Raw genomic sequence first — 14,774 nt, forward strand, 5'->3', positions numbered from 1 at the left:
AGTGCATTCTATATCACCCTGAAAGTCCAACAGGAAATACCACAGGACGCCAGACAGAGTAACCCAATAAAAACAAGAGCGCCCAAATCATTAGTGGGGAAACACGCTCGCATAACACATCCAGATGTACAGGCTAATTGGATTTTACCATCAAATCAACAGTTATAGTGCCTTTGTGCTTTTATGAGACTGACCGCAAGGTAAAGGGAAAATGGGCTGTTTGAAGTGACACAACTTTACCCATGGCTTTTAGCAGGTAGAATGGCGGGGCTTGGTTGCTAATAGAGCATGCTGTACTCCACATGCAGATATGGGGCAGCATTGTGCCACGGCCTCATCACCTAAATTGATCTCCGGGACTCTTCCATAGTTGGCAATGGTGACTCATCAGGGGCTGATGTAAGTAAGATGGCTGGCATTGAGGTAATTGGTGTGGAAAGGTAATTTCCCTCCTGTACCAGGGCTGCCTCTAGAGCTGTGGGGGGGCACAAGAGAGAAGAAACCCATGGACAGTGAGCGGCATGGTTACGTCAGAAGTTGCTGTTAGTATGCAACCCCTCTCTTGGGAGCAACATCCCCTCTGACTGGAAAGCTCAGCACCTGACAATGATAACATCCGCCACAGTCCTCCCAGGGTGGCATGATGAAACTCTGCATCCACACAGGCAGGAACACAGACAATAAGTAGGAAGTCATGTAGGTGGATGAACTAATTTGATTAAAACACATTCTAATAAACATGCATTGACTAAGATCATGTAAGAAGGCTATGAGAGTCACTGCAGTTTATTTTACAATAGACAACCCCCCCTCTCTGAGATACACGGGGGCTTTGAAGTTCAGAGAGCACGGAACAACAAAACATGGCTGACTCATTCCCTCCCACACATGGATCATCCGCTATTAAGGGGAACAAAACATTTTGTAGCCGGATCAAATTAGTTGTAAGAAGCACTGTTTGTCCACCACTCATATCTGTTGCAACACTTAAGTTCAGCTCCCTTCCTGCTCCAGTCTGCCTCCCTGCTGGGTTTCATCATGCACAGTGTGTCACAAGGCAGCAGTGCTATGGTGATTAAGCCACAGAACTTGGGAGTTGATTTGGAACTGGTACAGTAATGGTGGTAATGCGAGTAGGCTTATTTGGTAGAAGAAAACAACTCCTCAGGTTATGACCACGGTTTTCTCGAAATAGAGCGGAAAGAGCTAAGGTACCATGATGGGAATTATCTCTTTGTTGTATTTTCTAGTCCCAATAGATAATCTAAATTGGCTTAGTTGAAGTAAATAACATGTTGTATTTGATGTGTGTATGGATGCATGTGTGTGTGTTCACTGACGTCTATAATGGCCTTTCATTTAAATTTGGAAAGTGCCAGGGGGCACTTCACTGGTCTGGCCCACTTGTTCCCTCATCTCTAATATTCCCCCACTCCATGTCAGTGCTCTGATGTCAAAACATACACACATGCACGTACACAGACACTCACACACACACACACACACAGAGTTTGTGTTTGATATGAGGGAGGTGACAGACAGTCGAGCCCATGCCCTGGAGAGCAGAGCGGAGTGGCTCTCCAGCAGGGACGCTGACGTTCACACTTAAATGCTTTAATAGGACTAAAGTAGACAAAGGCCGCCAGTGACGCAGTAGGAGCTATAATGGGCTTGCCACATTGCAGGTTTACTGGACCCTGCCTATTGGACGGAGCTATTTCCAATCCCACAATCCCTCATCAGCCTCAGGAAGCTCGTTATAAATAAAAAGTGTAGGTTAATCGCTGCTAACGTGTCCCAGTGAAATGTCTCTTGGTTTTCCTTTCTTATTTGAGGTGAGGAGCAGTAGGTCAGGTCGACGGAGGTTAGTTCCTGGGAATTAGGCCTAATTATTCACTTGCACACAAGTGCAGAGAGTTTTATTTCTTATACTTTTGACGAGACAAAATAAAGCACAACTCTATGTATATTGTGCAGAACATTCTGTGAAGAACCACTTAACAAATAGATAGATAAATTAATAAATAAATGAAGAAATAAATGAATGAATAAATAAATAAATAAATAAATAAATAAATAAATAAATAAATAAATAAAATAAAACTAATCCATGAATGAAGAATTTAAGGGCAAAAATAGTCTCTGAGTTTGCAGCATATCATATTTTTATTGTGCAATAGTGGAAAATCACGGTACCAGGAACATTGCAAAATATGTTTTGACCTTTTCATTTCAGGAAAATCCCATTGTCATGTCATATAAATAGGGACTCATTATCATTGTCATTATAATTGTCTTTCATGTGACGGCCTTACTTCCTCTTTAGATCAGTTGTGCCTTAGCCCGCGTTCAGGTCAGCCTACTCGGTCAGAGCTGGCCGGCTCTGACAGATACTGTGACAGATGGAGCTCTGGGTCTTTAGCCATCATTACCTTGGACTTGAAGGCTTGTTATCTCTCACACCATCTTATCCAACTTGACTGCCAAAACTAATTTGCGAAGATCAGGAGTTTGCTAAATCTGTTCAACTAAAATGTGTCACTAAGGGGAGATTGGAGTAATCATTTCTTGATAGATTTGCCACAATGTTCTATGACTGTGTTTGTGAAAATAATTCTCTCAGCTATTACATGGGAGTAAACAAAGATGAACAAATATTAAGATTTAGATAATTAATTTGAGTTTTTTGAGATTACAGAGAGTACTGAATCAAAACAAACGTATGAGTTCTCTTGTTTCTATTTATGAATAACCAATATCATACATTAGCTTCAGAGTTGTTTTATGTCTGGGGCGAAGCCTGCAAGCTGTGCATTTCCTTCTTGGCTTCTTGGTTGTGCTGTGATAAAAGGATTGAGGGGTTAAATGTTTGTCCAGCTGAAACAACACAGTAAAACTCCTTCTCTGTGTCTCTCTAGCCAGTCGTCAGAGCTCAGGAACTAAAAATAGCTGTGCTGGCTCCACGCCCCTGGCTGGGGGACAGGTCAAATTATGAAGGAAGATGAAAAATTTAAAGGCACAGGCTGCTTGGCCACAAACCCAGCCCTGCATCAGTGGTCAGATAGAACATTTGACTTGACTTTTATGGGCTGGAGTCAGATTATATTAACTACAGATCTTTGCCAGCTTGGGATGTAATATTAATTGAAAAAGTCACACTATACAGCTATTTGGTGCTCAAAATTCAGTATTCAGGTTCTTGAGATGTACTATATGTGTACTGTAGTGTTTTGTTTGTCTGCTTTTTTACAGTATCAAGTGTTTTTCAAGGAAATGGGATGTGTAATCCTGGAGAGGTTGTTCTTGACACAGTTTGAGAGGTTTATGTAATTGCGATCATGCTGTCATGGCATCTTACAGTTGGCTTCCTTGGCTAGCTGAAAGCATGCTTCCTGAGCAGCAGTATACTGCCCTGGATACACACTGAACCCTACGCACACACACACACAGTTAGCTCACACAGTTCATTTAGTGTCTGGCTTGACTTAACACATCTTGTTTGTCACACATGCAGATTTTTTTTACCTAAATCCTGTTGCATTTGTGTTTGTTGAAATATATAATCATATTTGTACTATTTGCCAAAAACAAAAAAAAGTCAATACACTATTTTTATGTTTTGTGTATCATATAAAAGACGAACCGTACAAAACCCTTGACATAACAAATACTGCACAGAGGTGAACTCTTTTAGTACATCAAGGCAGAAATGGATCATTCCGCCCATGTACCTGAGAGAACAAAATGAAGACATAAATAGAGTGAGTGAGAGATACTGGTTCAACAAATCAAAAAAGAGAGAGAGAGAGAGCGAGAGAGAGGAATCAAGCCTCCATCTGCAGAGAGGGAGTCAGGAGACATGCCTTCTGGCAGGAGCAGAAGAAGACAGCTGTGTTTGGTGTGGTATTTTTAAACGCATCAATGCTGCTCCAATCCCCGCGCCTCGCCTGACCTATTTTTAGCCAGGGCTGGCCATTGTTCTATTTCTGTCACCTGTGGGCCACGCAGTTGTTGATTCACATGCAAATGAAGCTTGCTCCCTCCCTGGCTTGCATTACTGCCTCAGCGAGGTGCTCAGTGTTCAGTTCACGGCTTTCCTAGCAACTCAGCTTTACATTTTTCTCAGTCTCTTCTCTGAGGAGAGAAAAAAAAACACAGGCTGGAGGAGAGGAATAGGGAGAGAGGCAGATAAGAAGAAGAAAAAAAAAAAGCTGGACTTGGCCATCTTCTCTTGTAAACTGTGTTAGTGTTTGGACCAGATTGAAGCAGGCAGGCAGGCACCGGGAGAGTGGCAGCCCTGCAGAGAGAGTGTGCAGTTAGTGTTATTGCTCTACGGTGAGAGTGGTTTATCAGAGGAGGAGGCAGAGGAAGGGAGAGAGTTGCCTGTTGTCGTGGTCTCTCCCCTGAGTGGCTGAGGGGTGGCTCTTGGTGACAGGAAACGCAAGGCTTGCAATGAGACCTGAGCGCTGAGTGGAGTATGCTGCAGACGATTTACGAGGGCGAGTCAAGTTTCTCCACAACAGAACGGCGCGTTGGACACCAGCAGTTCCCCAACCAGAGCAAGATGCACAACGTGAACAACTCAGGTGATCACACAGCCCGGCGTTTCTTCTCCTTTTGAGGGATCTCAGTTTTTATCCTTCTTTTTTTCCCCCTCTTTGCATTCCTCTATCTATCTCTGAATCTCTTCCTACTTCTCCCCTATTTCACATCGCCTGTGCCTCTCTCGCACACACATTCTCTCTCTCTCTCTCTCCTTCTCTCTCTCTCCTTCTCTCACGTACTCTCAACTCTTTGCGCTCAGCCGGTCTCTCATTCTGTGTGAAAAAGAGAACTCAAAGCTTCTCAGCACAGCAACGTGGTAGGATCAGGCACTTCTTCCTGAATCAAGGTATTTGCTCTTGTCGTGGTAAATGTTGCTTTATGATTTGTCTTTTGTCAGTGGGATTGTTACCTTTAATCTGTGTTAAAAGATGTCTTGTAAAGAGTCAAAAAGTGCTTTTTTTATCTTAATATATTTAACATGCAAAGAGTGTTGTTTTTCTACTAAAATTAGGAACTGTGTTAACACTATTCCCATGCTCTAGTCGCCTGAAATGAGTCACTGTGAACATGAAAGGGATGTTGTGTTTTGCGAGCTTCCATGTCAGCGTGCACTTTTCAGGGAACAGGAAAAACTGTGACAGAAATACTGAGGGGACAACTGAAAGGTTTCTCTCAGGATATTTACCACAGACATTGACTGTTCTATTTTTGACCTGAGAATTGAATTGAGGAGGACATGGCTGACATCAGTATGAGTAACATCTATTCACTCAAGATGAGTCACACCTTTTCAGCATGTAGCTATTGATAAAATGTGAAAATCGTCTCTGGAAATGACTTCAGAGTTGAAGCATTGTGCTCTGTGAAAACATTTGTCATGTGGTTTACTGAGAAGTCTGTGTAATGAGAAAGTACGGATTGAGTCATGTGAGTGCTTAATTTACTGAAAAAATGTATTGTGACCTTTTGAGTTGTCACAGCATTATCTACAATTATCCAACAGCAAGAGGGGGACAGCATGATGTTGAGTGATACAAACTTATTGTTAAACATGCATTTAGATGTTTTACATTGACTTTTAACTCAGTATTTTTTGGTGTTATAAATAACTCAAAAACTCAAAAAAAAACACAACCCTAAGTCTAACTTCAGACAAGCAAAACGGGTGACTGAAATCATCCAGAGGCAGTGGACTAAAAACGTGAGTAGATTTAAAAATAAGACGGGGGGATGACAGGGGGATGACACATTCCATCTCTGTCAATAGAGGAGGTTATTTGACTATCAGGCTACAGGAGCGGGGCTTTCTTCTTCTGCCTTAGCGGCCTGTGAGCCAAACAACAGATACACCGAGCGCCTGAATTCGGGCTCCTTGCTTATTCTGTGGGTCAGCTATTCTTAGGTGAGTTATTTTCAGCTTATGGCATTAGCCTGCTAAGATTAGGCGTCTGTGCGTTATCATTCCATCTCGGCGTGCTCCTGATATAACCGTGGTTTAGAACAGATATTTATAGAGAATTCTGTCATTTGCCCCGTTTAATTTGTTCTTTCCACTTTATAGTAAATCACTTGACGGTGACTAACATTATCTATCTAAAAATGCTACTCCGGGATGCCTTTGTATGAGTTTACTGGATGTCATGTGAGTGTTGTTGGTGGAGCAGACACAGTCCCTTTAAAGCAGACCCGGGGGTGGGTTTATCATGTCCTGTCTGTATTCATGTTTTAGGATATCTCTCGATTATTGTTGGTGAAGTGATACTTTTGCCGGCTAAATAGTTTATTTGCAAATTGTTTTCTAAAGCAAACCTCTTGACATTTTATGTCTACTTTTCTGTTGTTACATTTCAAGTGGAACATGAAAATAAAGGGCATTTTTTATTTTGATTAGTGTCCGTAACATCAAAACAGGTCCTCAGATGGGCTCTCCAATAAGGGAAAACTAATTAGTTCCCCCCTGAGTGCAAAATATTATGTTAAATATCACGCTACCTTCCTTCAATAGGGACCTTTCAGATAATAACAATGCTGCAGCTTTCAAGTCCTCTTGTCTGTGTCCATTCAGGTTGCCTCACCGTTTGTTTTGGAAGTGCTCGCTGCAAAAGAGGCTGTGCAAAATAACACAAATGAATATGAGATTTTGTTTCAGTATTGCTCAGTAACCTATTATTTTAAACTATTGGTAATAGCAAGGTGAAGAGCGCGTTTAACAGAAAGGCCAACTGAAAATACATTACCTATTTGCATTCTCTTCTGTTTTTCATAATATGCGTGTTGTAGAAAAGCAACGTTTATGTAATGCTTGTGTTTTATCAGTGATGCTAAGGGATGCTTTTCCTGTGGTCGGAGTGTTTGCTGTAGCTCAGTTGACTCTTTGTGATTGATTTATTAGGGATTTTATTGACTGTAGGATCTGCTGCCAATGTTGTCCACAGAGGATAGGATAATGATAGAAAAGTCTTGACGGAGGAACTTGCTAATTATCACCTACAGTTTCCTCGGTTTTCTCCTTATTGTTTTTGCTCGGATAGAGATTTAGTCTATGTCGTTTTGTGTTGTTGATTTGTGAGACGGTTTGGCATGATGGCATGCAGGACATGAGACGACCGGACTCCTGGCTCGCCTCAGCGAAAGGCCCGTGGTGGTTCAGCTCGGCCCTCTTTGTTCGCAGATAGACTGCAAGCCGCAGCTCTGGCTCAGCTGCAAGGACGAGCCTGAGTCTTATAAATAAAGACCTGTTTCTTGCTTTAGACATGCCAGCTGCTCAAAATAACAAGGCACTTAATGAGAGATCCAGCGCCACATTGCAGTCCCAAGCATCAGCTTATTTTTGCCCTCAAACATCTTCTGTATCTCTGGTTCTATTTATACTGCCAGACAGGGAATTTAGATCAGCAACCATCTCAAGTGCACACTGAATGCATGCAACATACAACATGTCCAAAGTGTAAACACAAAGTGGGACATGATGTATATTGCCATTTTTATATTTCATTGATAAAATATACACTCTATAAAAATGATGATCCATGGTCAGTATCACATTGAGTTAAGATGTTCTCAACACCAGTAACATGTTCTACTGGGAAACAAATGGAGCAACGGGTCCTTCAGTACTAATGGTGAACTACACTTTAAATTGTGGCGATGGTTTGGGGGTTGTGCTACTCTTAATTTGTTCAAGCCAAAAAGCAGTTGTGAGGTTACTTAACCGTAACTACCTGTAACCATATGTGACATAGTATTTACGTAAATGTTTTTATTTGTAGCAAAAGATTTGAGACTAATGTCAAGGTAGATCAACTCATTGGAATATGATTCTTAACATTTATGATTCAAGTTGTTTTTTAACTTCTTGCAAGTGTAACTGTTGCGAAACTGTAACAACAATATTAACATCAATATTAGCGTTAATGAAATAATTCAGAACATAAATGCATAACATAAATGTTTAACTTTTAATAACCAGTGAACCAGTTCAAATCTGAATATTACCAGCCTTATTCGGTGACACCAAACAGTACCTTTAGTTGCCAACTAACTCCTAAAGGTGTAAGAATAGCTGCTTATATTCAGCAGGTAATGTTTACAATATTAATAACTCCTTTCTCACATTAGTTATCAGTTTATGCGCTAGTGGTTAAAAAAAAATAATTGCATTGAAATGTCGTGTTCTTAAAAACTAAAAGTCCAACATCAGCTTGCACAATGACTTATGTTGATAATGGTTTACTATATGCATCTATGTATTTCAGACTCCTCACATGTCATAGTAATGTCACTGGCGATGTGTGTCTATTCTCTCTCCGGGGTGGGAAGCCTGCTAATGTGGCCTGAAGCAAAAAAAGACGGCCATCCAACATCTCAAATTAAGGCTGTGATTGTCACTCTAACCACCACCAAGGCTAATGAGAGGCAGATCGGTTATAGAAATAAACACTTTGGGGACACTGGCGGTGCGACGCTGCAGTGGGAGTGTGGTCACGGGCTATGAGTCACCCTATCCCCCCTTGGCAGGCCCTCCACAGGGAGGAATTTGGGCATGGGGCAGGGTGCTTGTCGCTCCCTTGTGCTAAAAACAAATTTGGGACCTGTCATTCATAAATCTCTTGTTTACCAGTGCCTAGAGACACGTCTGTGCACTTTCCACCAATCACGAAGCACCTCACGTTCACCTGAAAAAAAATATTCATATCAAGGGTCATGATCGTAAAATGGCGCTGTAGGACACACTCAACCAGAAGTGGCTGCCTCTTTGCGAGCGATCATTTCAAAAGTGACCCGAAAGTTACATAAATGCAACACTGCGCTTTTATTTTTGCCCGTGTTAAATTTGAGCAGGCGGCCTCGCAACTGTGACAGTCTTTCGCACATTGTCTATATTAAGACCCTGCTCAGAAAAGCATTTATATTTAGCCCTAGTTACTGGTGGTTCCGTATTCTCCTCTGCCTAGGGAGTATTTTTGTAATATAGAAACAGCAGATTTCAGTTTCGGGTAGTTTCAGGGTGTGTTTGACTTAAATATGTCAACTATAAATGTGCGGCAGTAGATAGATACGCAGGTCTAATGTATTCTGTGGTTGAGTAAAGTGCATAGACAGAGGCTTATTTTGACCTTTTCTCTGTTTCAATCAGCACAGAGAATAATGTCAATCATGAGTAATGTAAGTTGTAAATTATTCATCAGGTGGAGGCTTCAGCGGAGCTCGAACAATGCCTCCCTACCTTTATTATGTTCCCTCAACATTGTCATTCCATCCAGCGTTATTCTTGCAGACACAGTGGACAAACAGTGGACAAGAGTAGAACAGGCACATGAGGCTGTTGTGGTTTCCTCAAGGGCCATTTCATACAGCCATGGTTATCAAAGGTGGCTTAAGCTTTCGCACTCCTCCTCCTCCCCCACCCTCTTCCCATCCTGTTAAACCACTGTCTGAGATTTTCTGATGGAGGCTCAGCTTGATGCGCTGATCAAAGTGGAGATCCTTAATGCCAGTCACAGTGAGGGTACAGAATGAAATATGAGATTAATTAGATATCTCAGTGGTGAATTCTCCCAGGCAGCAGGTGTTTTTTTGTTGCTATATTTAGGTCCATTAGGCAAAAGTAGCACTAGGGCTGTCTGACTCTCTGAGCCCTTCAATGGTTCACAGGTTCTCATCTGTCCCTGGAACAGCGCCCGCTACAGAAGAGTCCTTTGTCAAGTACTTACAAGCTAAGATTAATATTCCCTGTCAGGGAGAGAAGGGTCTGTTCTACAGGTGCCTGTTCTCCGCGCCGTTGCCCTCCTCTGTCATTTCACGGGGAGCTGTTTTTAGAACACAGGAAGAAAAATTACAGTACGGGAGTCCCCTCTAGCTGTCTTCACTCTTTGAACATGTTTCAAGACAAGTTATCACTTAGCCACTGAATCTGTGCAGTGTGTGTGTGTGTGTGTTGGAGGGTTTTTGTAATGCTTTCTCTCCGTCTCTCTCTGCTGGGGACTCCTTTTCTTATATAAGAGCTGAAAAGCTGATCTAATAGTCAACATGTCACATTGCCACTGTAGGCAGGAGATGACATGCAGTGAGACTCGATATCTGCAGGATGCATAATTACGTCGCCAGCGTTGCCATGGCAGCGGCAAGTTAGGGTGGTGGATACTAGGGTGTGGGGGTTGTCACAGACCAGGATTGCGCCACTTGCTTTTATGTTTCTATTTATAATCATCGCCGCCGCATACACATGGAATGGTGGCAATGAAAAACAGGCTACATGACAAAACAAATGGGCGCCAGTGAGCTTCACAGCATCAGTGAACAGGAGGGCACTGCTTCCTAATTGACGGCTACTGTAGACTGATTGTCTGACTGCTTCCTTTGGCAGGTTTAAACTCCTTTTTATTGGCATTTCATTATAGTTTATGAGGATAAATGCATGTCAGGACCACCACAAGTTTATTTATGTGAACATATAAATTCTAACCTGCTAGAACCACTGGAATTTTAAGTAGGTTTGAATATTTCTCGGGTCTCAATATGCAAGAGACATTACACAGTCTGGACAATGCGTACCCTTCCTTGAATGTCACATCATGATCGGCATAGCTAACATGTCATTTTGACATTTTGTATTTAATTACTGATCAAATATAGGCCTAAATACATTATTTAATTTCTGAAATGGTTCAAAGATGTAATTCTGATTTCTTACTGTAGCAAGGATTCAAGTAGATACAGTATTGTGGATGAAAACAAACGTAAAAAAGATAAAGAAAAATGCAATCACCAATCATCCTCTATGGAATAGAGAGATGAAGTAACCCTGTCTCCTCCTATGTTCTTAACTGGCAATCGATTTTCTCTGTGGAACAACCTATATATAGAGCTGACCAAAGGGATGCCCTCTCACTTTGTATCTGGCAATTACTTATAATGGAGGTAGTTGTCAAAGACAGTTCTTACGAATGCACACGTTGCAGCGTCTGCACTCGAGAACACATTTGGAAAGATCACAGGAACATGCGTTCACAAACATACACGGGTTCCAGGCTCACAAACTACTTTGCTTTAAATAATTTATGTTAACACGGAGTATCTGCATGATGTCCTGGTAGAGACAGGGAGAAGGACTCCTTTTATTTATTTATCAAACAGTGGGAAGATAGGATTTATGTAAATACTTTAAATGACCACTTCAACATTTCGTGCCAAATGTCCATTGAGTCTGTTCTACAGCTGCTCCCAGTAGACTATGCTGACGGATGTGATCCCATGTTTGTTTATAGAAACTTATAATTGCAGGTTTGTGAGGATCACGAGAGAGAAAGCCGTGCTCCTCATTTCTGACCCTTTTTTTTCTCTCCGCTCATTTTTTATTTTATTTTTTTTCATTTATAAACTCTTTTTCAGAATCCTAATTTCCCTGCCCACCTTAACTCTGAGTTAATTCATCTATACTATAACACAACCACCTCTGGTTGCATGATTTGAATTGATACAGGTAAAGGTGCAATTAAGGGACTGACAAATCTCTTTTTCTCTTTTTTTCTCTCTGTGGGCTACAGTGGACATTAAACCAGACGTGCCACTGGCTGTGGAGTCCTTATCACCGTTGGACCTGCGTACTGATCTGAGGATGCTAGGGTCAGGTTCTGACCCGGGTATGTGGGAGAGGCAGCTGCAGCAGGAGCTGCTCCTCATTCAGAAGCAGCAGCAGATCCAGAAGCAGCTACTAATCAGCGAGTTCCAGAAGCAGCATGAGAAGTTGACCCGTCAGCACCAGGCTCAGCTCCAGGAGCACCTCAAGGTCAGCATCGCACTGAACAGTTGCATGGAGGACAGCGCAGCAGTGTACACAGTGGCCCAGCACAGCACCACAGTGTACAAAACAGCAGAGCACAACACAGCATGGCATACTGCAGATCAGTAGAAAACATTATAGCTCAGGAAAACAATACAGAGTGCAGAAAAGAAAAATAACAACTCAGCACAGCGAGGCAGGGTGTTGAGCAATACATTACAGAACAGTGTGAGTTTTGTTTTCACAGACGAGTACAGAATAGTCCGTCACAACAAAATAGAAAGTGCAGAAGCCCAAATAAGCCACTGTCGTTTCAAAAATGTATTTGTCGGTATGCTGCTCTCTTCATGCTGACTTGAGGCCTGCATGTTTCTCAGCTCCAGCACGAGCTCCAGGCCATGAAACAGCAGCAGGAACTTGCAGAGAAGGAGCGTCGTATGGAGCAGCAGCAGCAACAGCAGCAGAGCCAGCAGGAGAAGGAGCAGGAGAGGCATCGGAGAGAGCAGCATGTTTCCAGCCTGATCCTCAGGGGCAAGGAGCGCTCCAGAGAGAGTAAGAGCTCGACACCGCCATCATCACCATCTCTTTACCATCAGGGGTGGAATTAGTTATTTTGAGGGCCCGAGGCAAAAGCGAGCATGGGGCCCCAAATCGTAACCCTCGCCCTTTCCAATATTGTTTTTTTAATGCATTATCTTAGAGTGGGGTCTAAGCAAAATATACATATAACAGCTGGATAGGAATACTTTACTGGAGTTGAATGCTCCACTCTTGTATTCACATTGGACCATGTAAATTATTACTAGGATAATAGCCTTTGAGTCATGTGGCAGGATTGCAGTAGAGCTTCAATACAGCCTTTGTAGGCAGGTTAGCCATAAATTAGCCATACAATTATATTTTTTGGTGTTTTTAACTATGTTAAATTGTTTATTTCTATTTTCCATTAACTTTTGTAACACCAGTAGCTACTCATCCAGGGGTCCACATTAATGTATTATCTGTACTATAATGAAACACCCACACAATAATATTTGTCAAATCTACCTACAAAGTGCTGAGATCAAAACAACACAATTAAAGTGTCAAAGGATCAGTCCTCCAAAAGTAGAAAAAAAAAATCCCTCTCGACCTTAGTTGTATCTAGTCATGCAGATATTTTGGATTTTATTTGCTATGGTTTTGAAATATCCAGCCGGGAGGCAAATTAGGTTAAATATTGTTCCATTGTTCTGGGGGAACAGCAAATGCAGATATCTCAAAAGCTGATGTATACAAAACCACAACTATCTGGAAGTACTGGAAGTAAGTGGGGAAATATGTGTTTATTTGTTTGGTGAAGCAGTCCTTTAAGACAACCTCCTCTGACTCAGGATTAATGACACTCTCAGTGGGATCATATTCGACAGTGTGGCAGTAAGGTTAAACTTTCATGTATATTATATCATTCTCACTGCATGGGACAATGTGACTGCTATTCATAAGCAGGGCAAACTGTTCTGATTTCATGTCTCTGGCTATCGGAGACAACATTTATCATTATTAGCTGTCCTGGAGGATGCCTGGGAACAAGGCAAATTACAAAGTTAAAATTAATTTAGTCATCAGATAAAGAGAAATACCCAACAATATGATGATGATGATGATGATGATGATGATGATGATGATGATGATGATGATGATGATGATGATGATGATGATGACGACATGGTACTTAACCAGAACATGCAACTGATCACATGAGGTTGGCCAGTGACATTTAAGCTCAGAGTTAAGGATAAAATGTCTCTCAATAGCACGATGAAAATAGCTTCAGATATAGTATTTCATCTCTGTTTTTACCTTATAGCTAATAATAGAGAGATTTATGACTTTGTCAGGTCACGTTATTTGAAACTGTGACCTGCAACCGTAACCCTCCGATGGGAAAGAACATCTCTCTGCAGTATCACTTTAGCAGCCTGAAACTAATATTGTGCTCTGAGACCACTAGGGGGAGATCTTCCTACATAAGTTGTAGCTGCTGGGTAAGATGGTGTAAACTCAATATGAATAAATAAAAGAGACACAAATATATGTACTCCAAGACAGTTTTGAATTCCAGAAGTGAGTTACATGTGATACAGGAAAAATAGGTTTAGGGCATCTGTTTCAATAGGCTTAATGTTTGATTTTGAATATTATCTAGGCAATAATATGTCATGAGTCATAGCCCTAGGGTAACCCCAATCCCGTTTGGTTCCGTCTGTTGGTCTCACAGGGGCTGTGGCAAGTACCGAGGTGAAGCAGAAACTCCAAGAGTTTCTGTTGAGCAAATCAGCAAAGGACCTTGCCAGCAATGGAGTCAATCATTCTTTCATCCACCACCCAAAACTCTGGTACACGTAAGTATTTCCTGTTGATTTAGCCTGAGAGAGTGTAATACAATACCGATACTATATTTAAATCACATAGAAACATATTCTGAATCATAAATTTGGTGTGTTTTTGTGTGATTAGGTCCTCTCACCACACATCCCTGGACCAAAGCTCTCCACCTCTGGGCGGCACATCCCCCACCTGCCAGTATACTCTGCCATCACCCATAGAGAGCAAGGACGACTTCCCCTTGAGAAAGACAGGTTTGTTAATTTGCGCGCACACACACACACAGCACAGACATAAAAATGCAAATACACATGCATACATAAATCTACACAGACACAGACCTAGTTAAAGAGATTGCAGTCTGAGTGTTAAGATGTTGCTTTGTATTAGTCATTTTCCATTTACTACGCTGGGTTATAAATACAGTGAGTGTCTTTTTGACCCGTGTCAATCAAGAGGTCGGTGTACCCACGGAGTATTTCCTGAGATTGCTGATGACCTGCTAATAACATCAGTAAGGCTCATTATGACCCCAACCCCCCCCCCCCCTCCTCCTCATCCCTCCAGGGCTCTACACTAA

The 14,774-nt window shown here is 41.8% G+C and overlaps 1 protein-coding gene across 6 annotated transcripts in view; it reads left to right on the top strand.

Moving 5' to 3' along the window:
- The window catches only part of hdac9b (histone deacetylase 9b), a 36,782-nt gene that overhangs the window by 9,843 nt on the left and 12,165 nt on the right, over positions 1–14,774 (top strand). Inside the window, exons 1-5 of one of the 6 annotated variants that reach the window (XM_037784018.1) lie at positions 3,947–4,586; positions 11,592–11,833; positions 12,205–12,379; positions 14,088–14,211; positions 14,327–14,448. In XM_037784018.1, coding sequence (XP_037639946.1) covers positions 4,478–4,586; positions 11,592–11,833; positions 12,205–12,379; positions 14,088–14,211; positions 14,327–14,448 — 772 coding nt within the window. In that variant the 5' untranslated portion in view covers positions 3,947–4,477. The other 5 variants (XM_037784017.1, XM_037784023.1, XM_037784021.1 and 2 more) reach the window with 5 other exon arrangements.

This window comes from Sebastes umbrosus, chromosome 11 (assembly GCF_015220745.1).
Source record: "Sebastes umbrosus isolate fSebUmb1 chromosome 11, fSebUmb1.pri, whole genome shotgun sequence".
Classification (NCBI taxonomy): Eukaryota; Metazoa; Chordata; class Actinopteri; order Perciformes; family Sebastidae; genus Sebastes; species Sebastes umbrosus.